The sequence below is a fragment of the Rhincodon typus genome, chromosome 2, assembly GCF_021869965.1.
Source record: "Rhincodon typus isolate 14 chromosome 2, sRhiTyp1.1, whole genome shotgun sequence".
Classification (NCBI taxonomy): Eukaryota; Metazoa; Chordata; class Chondrichthyes; order Orectolobiformes; family Rhincodontidae; genus Rhincodon; species Rhincodon typus.
The window spans coordinates 97,625,414-97,639,297 of NC_063333.1; the positions used below are offsets into that span (position 1 = coordinate 97,625,414).

The 13,884-nt window shown below is 42.0% G+C and overlaps 1 protein-coding gene across 3 annotated transcripts in view; it reads left to right on the top strand.

Annotated features, from left to right (window-relative positions):
* Positions 1-13,884, top strand: part of skap2 (src kinase associated phosphoprotein 2) — a 259,416-nt gene that overhangs the window by 166,749 nt on the left and 78,783 nt on the right. For all 3 annotated transcript variants that reach the window (XM_048613889.1, XM_048613882.1, XM_048613874.1), the window contains exon 9: positions 5,962-6,084. In XM_048613889.1, the coding sequence (XP_048469846.1) occupies positions 5,962-6,084 (123 nt within the window). The remainder of the gene's footprint in view (positions 1-5,961; positions 6,085-13,884) is intronic.

The window sequence follows — 13,884 nt, forward strand, 5'->3', positions numbered from 1 at the left end:
ACCATTCACAGCTGGATGTGGCAGGATTTCAGCGTTTTGATCTGATCCACTGGTTGTGGAATTGCTTAGCTCTGTCTGTCTGTTTAGTAGCTTCACCAGGTTGACACCTTTATTTTTGGGTATGCCTGCTGCTGCTCCTGACTTGCCCTCTTGCACGCTGCATTGAACCAGGCTTGATCCCCTGGCAATATAGTGGAGGATATGCCAGACCATGAGATTGCAGATTGTGCTGAAGTACAATTCTGCTGCTGATGGCCCATAGCGCCCCATGGATACCCAATCTTGAGCTGCTATCTCTGTTCGAAGTCTGTCCCATTTAGCATGGTGATAGTGCCACGCAACATAGTGGAAAGTATTCTCCCCAAGGACTGTGCAGTAGTCATGCTTACCGAAACTGTCATGGACTGATGTACCTGCAGCTGGCAGATTAGTAAGGATGAGGTCAAGTATATTTTATCTCTTATCTACTGCAGACCTGTTTCAGCAACTATGTCCTTTAGGACCCAACCAGCTCAGTCAGTGGTACTGCTGTGGTAGTACCCAGCAACTCTAGGTGGGGGACATTGAAATCCCTGCCAATGGTTCATTTTGTGCCCTTGCCACCCTCAATACCTCCTCTGAGCAGTGTTCATCATGGAGGATTACTGATTCATCAGTTAAAGAAGGATGATATGTGGTAATCAGCAGGAGGTTTCCTTGCCCATGTTTAACTCAAAGCCATAACATTTCATGGGGTCTGGAGTAAACGCTGAGTACTTCCAGAGCAACTCCCTCCCAATTGTATACTACTGTGCCACCTCTGCTGCGTCTCTACTGCTTGTGTGACAGGACATATCCAGGGATGGCAAGGGTGGCGTCTGGGAAGTTGTCTGCAAGGTATCATTTCCTGAGTACAACTACATCAGGCTGTTGCTTTACCAGTTTGCGAGACAGGTCTGAGATAACAAGGTGTAGAGCTGGATGAACACAGCAGGCCAAGCAGCATCATAGGAGCAGGAAGGCTGACGTTTCGAGCCTAGACCCTTCATCAGAAATGGGGGAGGGGAAAGGGGGTTCTGAAATACATAGGGAGAGAGGGGGAGGTGGATAGAAAATGGATAGAGGAGAAGATAGGTGGAGAGGAAACAGACAGGTCAAAGAGGTGGGGATGGAGCCAGTAAAGGTGAGTGTAGGTGGGGAGATAGGGAGAAGATAGGTCAGTCCAGGGAGGACGGACAGGTCAAGGGAGCGGGATGAGGTTAGTCGGTAGGAAATGGGGTTGCGGCTTGAGGTGGGAGGAGGGGATAGGTGGGAGGAAGAACCGGTTAGGGAGGTGGGGGCGAGCTGGGCTGGTTTTGGGATGTGGTAGGGGGAGGGGAGATTTTGAAGCTTGTGAACGCCCTCCACCGTGTTTCCCGCATTTCCCGCAACTCATCCCTCACACCCCGGCCCCACAATAACAACCAAAAAAGAATCCCCCTCGTCCTCACGTACCACCCCACCAACCTCCGGATCCAACGCATCATCCTTCGACACTTCCGCCATCTACAATCCGACCCCACCACCAAAGACATTTTTCCCTCCCCACCCTTATCTGCTTTCCGGAGGGACCACACTCTCCGTGACTCCCTTGTCTGCTCCACACTCCCCTCCAGTCCCACCACACCCGGCACTTTTCCCTGCAACCGCAGGAAGTGCTACCCCTGCCCCCACACCACCTCCCTCACCCCCATCCCAGGCTCCAAGAAGACTTTGCACATCAAGCAGATGTTCACCTGCACATCTGCTAATGTGGTATACTGCATCCGCTGTACCCGTTGTGGCCTCCTCTACATCGGGGAAACCAAGCGGAGGCTTGGGAACCGCTTTGCAGAACACCTACACTCGGTTCGCAATAAACAACTGCACCTCCCATTCCTCAGACGACATGTCCATCCTGGGCCTCCTGCAGTGCCACAACGATGCCACCCGAAGGTTGCAGGAACAGCAACTCATATTCCGCTTGGGAACCCTGCAGCCCAATGGTATCAATGTGGATTTCACAAGCTTCAAAATCTCCCCTACCCCTACCGCATCCCAAAACCAGTCCAGCTCGTCCCCGCCTCCCTAACCTGTTCTTCCTCCCACCTATCCCCTCCTCCCACCTCAAGCCGCACCCCCATTTCCTACCTACTAACCTCATCCGCCCCCTTAACCTGTCCGTCCTCCCTGGACTGATCTATCTCCCCCCTATCTCCCCACCTACACTCACCTTTACTGGCTCCATCCCTGCCTCTTTGACCTGTCTGTTTCCTCTCCACCTATCTTTTCCTCTATCCATCTTCTATCCACCTCCCCCTCTCTCCCTATTTATTTCAGAACCCCCTTCCCCTCCCCCATTTCTGATGAAGGGTCTAGGCCCGAAATGCCAGCCTTCCTGCTCCTATGATGCTGCTTGACCTGCTGTGTTCATCCAGCTCTACACCTTGTTATCTCAGATTCTGCATCTGCAGTTCCTACTATCTCTGCGAGACGGGTCTCCCAGCTTTGGCATTATGAGCCCCTAGATTTTTGGTGAGGAGAATGTTGCAGGGTCAACAGGTCTGTTTTTGCTGTTGTCTTTTCTGATGCCTAGGTCAATGCCAGGTGATCCATCTGGTTTCATTTCTTTGTTGAGCCATTTGATACAAGTGAGTGACGTGCTAGGCTATTTCAGAGAGCAGTTGAGAGTCGGCCACATTGCTGTGGCATTGGAGTCACATGTAGACCAGATCAGGTGAGAATTGCAGATTTCCATCCCTGAAGGACGTTATTAAGCCGAATGGGTTTTTCCAGCAATCGCCAATGGTTTTATGGTCGTCATTAGATTCTTAAGTCCAGTTTTTTTTTATTGAATCTGCCATGGTGGGATTCGAACCTGGGTCCCTACAATATTAGCTGAGTTTGTAGATTAAGAGTCCAGCGATAATACCACTCGGCAATCGCCACCTCCTTCATTGGTTTTGGGTCTGGTGGTAATGCAGCTGTATAAATATAACTCTGCCCTGCTTTATTTTACATTGCAAGGCATTAAATTCCATCAGTAGATTTGGTCGTAATCCCTTTGCTGACCTCCAGGATCTCCACAATATGATGGGCCGTCAGCAGCAGATTGTACTCAACCACAAGCTGTAACCTCATGGCCTGGTTTATGTTTCACTTGACCATTCATATCAAGCAGTTAGATCAACGCTGGTTCAATACAGCATGCCAGAGCCGCACCTGGTATATCTAAAAATGAGGTGCCAACCTGGTGAAGCTACAATCCGAGGCTACATACACACCAAACAGCAAAAGCAGGATGCAGTAGAGCAAAGTGATGTCATAACCGATGAATCAGATTTAAGTTTTGCAGTTTTGAATTTAAATGTGTAGACATTCTAGAGGTAGAGGTACAAAAATAGTTAAGAGCAGGTTAACAGCTCCAAATAAAGCATTAGGGTTTATTTCTGGAAAAAAAAAAGGAGAATTGAAAGTGGGGTAGTTACGTAAAGTCTTAAAAAAGTATTTTCAATGACTAGATCTCACTAGAATACTCTGCACATGATTCTGGTCATCTACTGTAAAATGAACATGGAAGCATTAGAAACAATGTTACTGAAAAGCTGGAACTCTCGACTCCCAAAGGGAAATGGAGAGCAGGTCTGATAAAGGGTTTTAAAATTATAAAGGAGCTTGATCGTGCAAACTTAGAACTGCCAAATAGTTAGAGCAGGCCAATTGGGCCATTATTTATATGCTGGTTCTCCAAAGGCCTAACTTACCTACAGCCACTCGCCAGCCTCCTTCCCTTGGCCCTGCGTGCTCCTTCTTTTCAGGTAAGCTAACTTTCTCTTGATCACCCTCTTGAACTCCTCAGGTACTGAAATAGACTGTGTCCATTTGCAGGACCTGGGCAGCATTCAAACTTAGGCTGACAAGTTACAAGTAATATTCATTCCACACAAGTATTAGGGAATGACTATCTCCAGTAAGAGAACATCTCACCATCTCAATTTGGCATCCAACATAACTTAGGAAATGGGGGCAAGAATAAGCCATTTGACCCCTCGTGTTCACTGTCTCCAGCACCAACACATAATAGCAGCAGTATCTCTCACATACAAGCTGCCAGAAACCAAGAAGTGCTCCCACCCAGAAGAGCAAGAGCAGCAGATTCATGGAAAACATAGCCATATTTACCCTCTAAGTTATGTGATGTCCTGGATCTGAGTTATACAGCTACTCCTTCATTGTTTCTGAATCAATGTTTTGGAACTCCCTTCCTAAAAGCACTGTGGGAACGTTGTGGATCAAACCTATTTCTTGGGATTTAGGTTTGTAAAAATGATTTACATGCTTCCCTGCAATTTGCAAAACTTTGTCTACATGAACAGGTTCCCATTCATTCAGACGTCATGTTTCATCTGGTGGAGGCTTTTAGATAGCAATCTCCTACTTGAAATACCTCTCCACAAGTCTGTTTAGATTGCTTGATGCCCTCATGGGAATCACTTTTCTGAAATCTCACTGTGCAACTTAACCTGGTAGAGCACTGGATATTACCAATATTTTTCAGCACTAGATCTAGTTCCAAATGTACATCACACAGCTGCTAACCTCTGGTGATCTCTGACTATATGCTGGCTTAGTCATCCAGGAAAGTCTTTTGGTGCCATTGCTGAAGAATAGTATTTTCCCAGAAGACCTGGAGAAGAACCTGCAAGGAGCATTGCTGAACATAGCTGAATGGGGCCCTATATTTTGTACTGTGAGATGTTACTCAGTAGTTATAGGGGATTACAGCACTTTCTAAGTCCAGAAAAATGAGACAAGTGGCAAGAGAGTGACAGCAATTTAATGTTCAAGGTTGCACAATCCTCAAATATGCTGCTGCTGGATGCTGGTTTGGAGGCCATTTATGAATGGTACCTGGACTTTAATGTATGAGCTGATGCTGATGGCAGGGTTGTTAATTTCCTGCTTACATATGCAAATAGTCAAGCCCCATACATCTCCAAAACTAATTGACTGGCTGCAGCGTGATTGCGGACATCCACCTGTTCACTAGGCAAGGATTTCCAATGGTTTCCAGATCTGACATCGGAAAACTGACCGCTGCAACAAAGTTTCCATTCTTTGACTCATTTTTATAATGATTTGATTCCTCATCAGTTGTGAACCTGCAGGTCGGAGTGGTGTGTTATCAAAGCACATTGCACCTGTAGACTAAAATATTCCCTTTTTAAAAGGTGCAACATTCCATTTCTAATTCCTCTTTTGCTCTTTATCAAATAACATGGGTATGTCCCTATTCTTGACAAATTGGGCCCATGCCAGAGTCATCAATCCATCGGATAGACTCTACCTGATATACTTTCAAAGACTGGCTCCCATTCTACATGCAAACAGGTGTAGTGCGAATACCACTGGCTTATTTTCATCCCTGGCTTTATTTCAGGGAATTAATCATGCCACTTTCATTGACATACCATAGTATAGCCTATATGCCTGCAAAAAAATATTTTCAGTCAGTAGTGCCTCTTTTCAGTTTGTTGCTGTAAATGTTAACAATCTCTACAGAGATAATAACAAAATTGAAATTTCAGTACAGTACCAAAAGAATGCTGCATGGTTTCAAGCACCATTTTTGGGAAGATGTTAAATTGAGGCCGCATCAACTTATTTTGAAGGTTCAAATTGAGTTAAGATCCCACAATATGTAGCAGCGTAGAGTTCTCCTTGGCCAGTGTTCCTCACCCTACTGATGTGAAGGTCTTATCCTCCCTCTCTGTTCATTGTTTGCGACCAATCAACATTCTCATTCTGAGTGGAATGTTAAAGCCATTTTTGTTAAAGACTGGTATCATTGTTGCTTTCATGTTATCTATCAGGATATATAGAGGAATCACTTAAATGGATTGAACTGTTTCAAAATTACAATGTGTTTCCCCTACCCTAATGTTCACTTATTGTTTTTAAAAGACAGAGAATCTGGTATGATCCCAGAAGATGATGAAGAAATGTATGATGATATAGATCCAGAAACTAAAGATGATAATTCCAACCAAGTGCCAATAGATGAAGACATTTATGAAGAGCTTCCAGGTTTGTGCATTTAAAATGCTGATTTGATGTCTGTACATGATTCAAATTGTTCATAAATTATGTAAAAAATATGGCAATAATGACCAATTAATCAAATTTTGAAGTCACTAATTCTTAAATTCTTGAGGTTTACCACAATAGCCAAAAAAGGGTCATGGGTAAACTGCATAATCCATTGAATTAGTGTAAAAGGAATTACACTGCAGAGAAAACTAACAAGAAGACCAGTAAGTAGAGGGAAAGCCTGTATTGTTTTATGGATGCACCATATAATTATTAAGGGATCGATGCAGTGAAATAACTTCATTGTGTAATTCAATTAATTTGTTGAAATTTCTTTGGATTTGAAAGTTGATGGCAATACTTACATTAGATAAGTGGACAAAAAAGCAGGAATGTGCATGTAGAAGTGATGATGTGCTTGGTTAGAATATCAAATGGAGAGGTAGAAATATTTTGAAAGCAATCCTATCAGATCATCAAGTCAAAATATTTTGAGTACTGTGCTGTTATTTCATAAACATTTTTAGAGTCAATTAAATACTGTATTATCCAGAACTGCTGTAGTATTGTCATTCACATAGCGAAAATAACTTTTAAAATAATTGTAGTAAATAGTAAACAAGACAAAATATTTTCAAATATGCCTTATTTGCCAAAGCACTGCACATTAGGTTTGTTAGCATGTTAAAGGCCTTAGAATTTAAGAGTGCTAACATGATTAAAATTAGTTTACGGAAAGAAAGAAAAGTTGTGATGAATAGTTAATTTCTCACACATTGCTGGCAATCTGACAAGTTGAGAGTCTGTTAAAAAGCATATGGATTATCATTAGAGGAATAGAACACAAATGCAAAAAGTCATGTCAAGCCTTTGTAGAATAGTGGTCCAACCTCAACTTAATTATTATGGCTAATTCTGTGCAGTGCCTTTTAGGGAAGATGTCGCAGCCTTTCAGATGATGTGGAGGAAATTTACTGAAATAGAACCAAGTATAAGGGGCTATAGTTATGTTGGTAGGATAGAAAACTAGGAAGTTCTTGATAGAGCAGAGAAGATTAATAAACATTTGCTAAAAGTCTTTAAAATCATGTTTTTAAAATTCATTACGGGATGTAGGTGCCACCGTCAAGCCCAGCGTTAAGTGCCTATCCCTAATTGACTTGGAGAAGGAGGTGGTGAGCTGACCTCTTGAACTGCTGCAGTTCTTGGACTGTAGATGCACTCTCAGTGCTGTTAAGAAAGGAATTCCGAGATTTTGCCCTTGCAAGAGACCAGAAACAACAATATTGTTCCAAGTAAGGCTGGTGAGTTGCTTGGTGTTCCATTGCCTCTGTTCCCTTATCCCTAAAGGTGGTAAAGGTCGCAGGTTTGGAAGGTGCTCTCAAGGAGCCTGTGAGTTGTTGCAGAGCATTTTATGGCTGGTACGTACTGCTACCACTGTATGTCGGTGGTAGAAGCAGTAAATGTTGAAGGTGCTAGTTGGAATGCGAAATCAAGCAAGCTGTTTTGTCCTGGAAGGAGTCAAGCTTTTTGAGTATTGTTGGAACTGTGTTCATTCAGGCAAGGGGAGAGTGTTCTAATACACTCCTAACTTGTTATCTTCTAGATTGTAAACAGGCAGTGGAGACACAGTTATTCTCTACAGAATTGCTAGCCTCTGACCTGCCGTTTCAACCACAGTATTTATATGGCTGATTCAGTTCAGTTTTTGGCCAATGGTAACCCCTAGAATATTGCTAGTGGGGAATTCAACAACAGTGATACCATTGAATGTCAAGAGAAAGTGCTTAGATTCATTCTTGTTGAAGATGGTTATTGTCTGGTACTTGTGTGGTGTGAACATGAGGTTTTAAGTAAATGAGAGGTAATTGTTTCCAGTGAAAGAAGTGTTAATAGCCAGAGGACAAATTAGCAGGAAGAGGAAATGGCATAGTGGTATTGTCGCTATAATCCAGAGACCTAGGTAATCTTCCAGACACTTGGGTTTGAATCCCACCACACAATAAAAATCTGGAATAAAAGTCTGATGGTCACATTCGGTTTACTAATGTGCGATGGTGGTGTAGTAGTAATGCCCCTTAATCAGTAGTCTAGAGGCTCAGGCTAATGCTGTTGACGCAGGGATTCACATCCTACTACAGCAGCAGGTGAAATTTGAATTCAGTTTATAGTCCCTTGCCTGTATTAGTCGAAGCATTGAATGCAATAGCAAGGAGTTGTGTATGACATTGGTTAGGCCACGTTGCCCCACTGTAGGAAGCGTGTGGTTGCACATGAGACAATGCAAAAGTGATTCACTAGGATGTTGTGTGGGCTGGAATGATTCTGCTATGTAGAGCGTCTGGGTATGCTGGAATTATTTTCCTTAGAGCAGAGAAGACTGACCAGATATCGAACTGAGATGTACAGAGTTCTGAGGGGCATAGATAGGGACCCCTTAGTAGAGGAGTCATTAACAAGGGGGTACCATTTTAAGATAAGGAGATGAAAGTTTAGAGGGTATTTGAGGAAAACAATTTTCATCCAGAGGGTTGTGGTTATCTGGAACTCACTGCCTGAAAGGATGGAGAGGTAGGAACCCTAAAGGCATTTAAGAACTGAGTGCTTGAGATGCCATAGCATATAAGGGTAAAGGCTAAATGGCCAAATTCAATTAGAATAAATGGATTTTTGATGACTGATGTGATCACAATGGGCCAAAGAACCTCTTTCCGAGCTATAAGACCTCTGACAGAAATTTAAAGTGGAACTGAAGAACCAGATGTGACATGACGAAATGTCTGCTCACACTGAGAGCTCTGTCTTTGGCTGCAGCACTAAAAAGGGTACGAAAACATTCAGCAAAGAACAATTGCTCAGTAAAACAACGGTTGAAGGGCTACAGGAAAAGGATATAGGAGCCAGACTAATTGGATAACTTTACCAAAGATTCAGCACAAGAAGAATGGGCTGAATGACCTCTTCCAGTGCCATTCTGTGGTTCTACACAACTGATTCCTCATAGCAAAGACTGAAAGAATGACGTTTTTTTTAAGAAGTTTATCAAATGACTCTTTTCAAAAAGTAGTTTGTGATTCTATTCACTCAGTTTCAAAATCTTGAATGTTATTGTTTCATGACTTCTAAAGACTTAAACTCTCGATTTATGGGAAATCAACTATACTAAGAAAGCAGAATTAGGGAAACACAGGTTACTGAGAAGTTTTGTAGGACTGTATGGGCTTATAAAAGGTCAGGAGGGGTAAAGCCATAGAGGAATTTGACTGAGAACCCCTTTGAATTAGCAGATACAAGGTGCTCAGGTGAACAGAACTGAGTGCTAGTCAAGATTTAGGGAAGCCTGGTCTTTGTAGCCCCTGTCTCAGAAAGGACCACCTTTACTCTACTTTGGTCAAGGCTTGTGATAAGAATAAGACTTAGGACTCAGGTCAAGGCATGTGAACTTGGAGACCAAGCAGCAAAATTGACAGAACACAAAACGAGAGATAAAGGTAAAGAGGATTTGCTCACATTAGTGGGAGATGGGAATTGGTGTTTCACAGCAATTGGTGCTTTGTGCAATATTTACATAAATGATTTACACTCGAAAATTAGAAGAGCTGTATCACATTTGGCAGATGCTGTCAATTTGGGGTATAGTGCTGTGTGAGACTGTGCAAGAAAAAGAAAAGTCATAACAAACTTGCAAACTATTTAGCTAAAAAGTAAATGAGTTTTCTAAACAACTGAATGTGAGGTTTTGCATTTTGATAGAATTATGAAGCCACATGTTCCTCAACATAAGAATTTAAATGAGTCCCTCCTTATTGAGTTATGAATGGTACGGACTATTAAATAACCAACTGAAAGTGGAAACTCCAGAAACGTCCCCATATCAAAGGGAACTACACATCAGTACAAAGATGAGACTGAATCATTTGCAGCCATCTTCAGTCAGAACTGTTGATGGATGATCCATTTCTACTTCCTCCTGAGGTTCCCAGTATGCCAGGTGTTAGTCTTCAGCCAACTCAATTCACTGTATTTGATGTCAGGTAGCAGTTGAAGGCATGGTATATTGCAAATTAAAGGAAATGGAGTTCTGCTGTTGATTAAATAATGTGGGAGAAGAAACATTATGGCTGTTTAAGTTGTAAATCCTATATAATTCCTACATTGTGATTGAAGATTCATAAATATCATGAACCAAAAGCTGGGCACGTAATTTTAAAAGGAATAACTTCATAGAAGTGATGGAGTAACTCAAGAAAATTTATTGTCACTTTACTGTTGAGCAAAACGTTATTACAAACCTATATAGAAAGGCATAATCTTGCAAATTTTAATTAATATGTATACAGAAACATCAAGTGTAAATGAAATAAACATGTATCAATAATGAATGAACAAAAACAGCAAAAGAGAAATAAAGAATAGCACCTGTAATCATTCAGCAGGAACATGAAGCTCATGGATCAGTAGAGGCTTGCAGAAACGACAGCCAAGAGTGGCAAAAGAGACATGAGAAAGATCATAGCTGTAGAGCCAACACAACTGCAAACTGTAAAAGAAACTGAAACAGTGGATGATATTTAATTGATACTGAGTCATAACATTCTCCAGTTGTTGACAAGATAGACAAGTAATATGCCCATCATACATCTGTTGTAGAATTAATGAATTTGATAGAAATTGGATTGCAAGTGCAGCAAGCAATATGCAGACGGCAAGGACATTAATGAACTAGATTGTCATGCTATATATTTTAGGTGCTCATTAAGGATAACAATTGCCTTAAGAGAATTCCCCAGCTGTTTTCATTGTGCCATGGAGAGCAGATGAAATCATGTTTTAAAGTTTCAACTAAAGATACACCAAAGTATGCAGCACTCTGTCAGTACTGCACTGATGTGCCAACCTAACTTGTGTTTAAATCTTTGGAGATGTGCTTCTAAATCACCCACTGAGCTGGTCCATGATAATAGCAGTCAACATCACTTCACCTAACGAAGGAGCAGTGCTCCAAAAGCTTGTGATTTTAAATAAATCTGTTGGACTATATCTTGGTGTTGTATGACTTCTGAACATGGATTTAGAAGGTGACACTGCCTGACAAATACCATTAACTTTATTGAGAAAGTGTGTTGTGGGCAAATGTATGTTTTAAAGTTTCAACGCGCAATTAAATGCTTCCATGTAAACCTTGTCTTCTCTTGTCAAGTTTCTGAACATTGCATCACTATTTTGCCCTACAAGCTGTGGCTCAAAAGTTGAAGATCTCCAGATTTTCAGGATTACACATCTCATATTGAAGGGTATTAAATGTCATGGCAAGTGATGAAATAGTGCACTATCCAAGCTCCTTTCTCAGTGCTGTTTTACTGCATAACATTGCTGCAAGTCATTCTAGGATATTCTTGTATTGAAAAACAATGTGCAACAGTAGGTTTAAGACTGAAAAAGTGAGCTCTGACTTAACATGAATGGTCACTGACAATAATGTATCAACATTGCAGATTGCTTGTTATGAATGGAAGAAAAATTAGGAGAGATATAGAATGAGTTGTTGATTCATTTCCATTCATTTTATACTCCACAAAGTCAAGAGCTACCTTGGATCTTCCCTTGAACCTATACAAAATGGGGTTTATAGGGCAAGTTGTAAAAGTGGGCTCATCAGGCCAATCAGTTAAATACCTTTGTGTCTTAATAAAGCCCAAAACAGGGAACAGAAACAAGAAAAAAATGCAAATGAAAAGTTATGAGTAGAAGGAATTCGCAAGTTTTTGTGTTGCTAAACCTCCATCTTCACATTGAGGGCACCTTCGAAGTGTATGATATAGTATATCACTGCTGCATGGGACAGATTTTGAACAGATATTGCATCTCAAAACTGGACGTTCATGAGCACTGTGGACTATCAGCTCCAGCAGAATTATATCCTACCAGAATCTACCTGGCCCAGCATGTTCCCCATTTTACTATTAGAATGGTATTATAGAGCATAGAACAGTACAGTACAGGAATTTGCCTGACAGCCAACATGCCTGTGCTGACCATGATGCCATTCTAAACTAATCCCATCCTCCTGCACATGGTCCATATCCCTCTATTCCCTACCTATTCATGTGTCTGTCCAAATGCCTCTTAAACATTGCTATCCTATCTGCTTCCAAAATCTCTCCTGGCAGCACGTTACAGGCATCTACCACCCACTGTGTAAAATACTTTCCTCGCACATCTCCTTTAAACTTTTCCCCTCCAGGATATGGCATTTCCATCTTGGGTGGGGGGGTAGAAAAACACCAACCATCTATTCTATCCAGGTCTCTCATTTTTTACACTTCTATTAGGTTGCCCCTCAGCCTCCTATGCTGTAGTGAAAACAATCCAAGTTTGCCCAACCTCTCCTTATAGTGAATACACTCTGATCCAGGCAACATCCTGATAAACCTCTTTTGCAGCCTCTCCAAAGCCACCACATCCTTCCTATAGTGTGACGACTAGAACTGCACGCAATACTCAAAGTTGGCTGAACTAAAGTCGCATACAGCTGATCTTGTGCTGAAGGAAGGTCTTGATGAAGCAGCTGAAGATGTCAGAAGAATCAACCCTTCAACGAAAAAGACTTAAGTGCATGCCAGAAGCAAAATCAAGTGAACTTAAAAGAGGGGCCAACTTGATGAAGGTACAACACAAGCTGCACACTGTTTGCATGCCAAACATTGGAAGCTGTTTGGAATTACCCAGAGTGAGTATCCTACAATCAATGGATCAAATCTAAGCTTCATCATCATTAATGGGGGGAGCCCAGAATGTGAATGCAGGAGACGAGGCTGAAGTATTTACAACTATTTTCAGTTAGAAGTGTTGAGTGGTTGGTCCATAGCTGTCTTCTCCTAGGTCCTCAGCATCGCAGATGCCAGTGTTCAGCTAATTTGATTGAAATGTCAGCAAATAGCAGAAGACATGGGATATTGCAAAGTCCATGGGCTCTGATAATATTCCACTGATACTATTGAATGTTTTCAGTCTAGGACTAATCATGCTCCTCACCAAGCTGTTCCAGTGCAGCTACAGTATTGACATCTACACAACAATGTTGAAAATTGCTGGGGAATGTCCTGTCCACAAAGCAGAACAAATCCAAACCAGCCAATTGCTGACCCATCTACTCCTGATCATCAGCAAGGTGATGGAAGGAGTCATCAAGAGTGCTAACAACTTTTCAACAATAAATTCACTGCTCAGTTGGAGTCTGCTAGGGTCACTCAGCTCTCAGCCTCATTATATCCTTTGTCCAAATATGGATGAAAGAGCTGAACTCCAAGGTAAGTTGCAAGTGACTGATCTTGATGTCAAGGCAGCATTTGCTTGAGTGTGGTTTCAAGGAGTGCTAACAAATCTGCAGTTAATGGGAATTAGGGGAGAACTCTCCACAGGTTGGAGGCATACTTAGCACAAACGAAAATGCTTGTGGTTGTCAGAAGTCAGGCATCTCAAATTCAGGGACATTGATCCATGAATTCCTCAGTGTAGTGTTGTGGGCTCAACCATCTTCAGCTGCTTCATCAATGACCTTCCTTCCATCAGAAGGTCAGAAGTGGGGATTTTTGCTGACTATTGCACAATATGCAGTACTGTTTGTGACTCCTCAGGTACTGAAGTAGTCCTGTATGCAGTAAGACTTGCACCATATTCAGGCTTAAATGGCAACTAACATTTGTATCATACAATTTCCAGACCAGGTCTATCTCCAACAAGAGAGAGCAGCATAGTGGCTCAGTGATTAGCACTGTTGACTCACAACACCAGGGA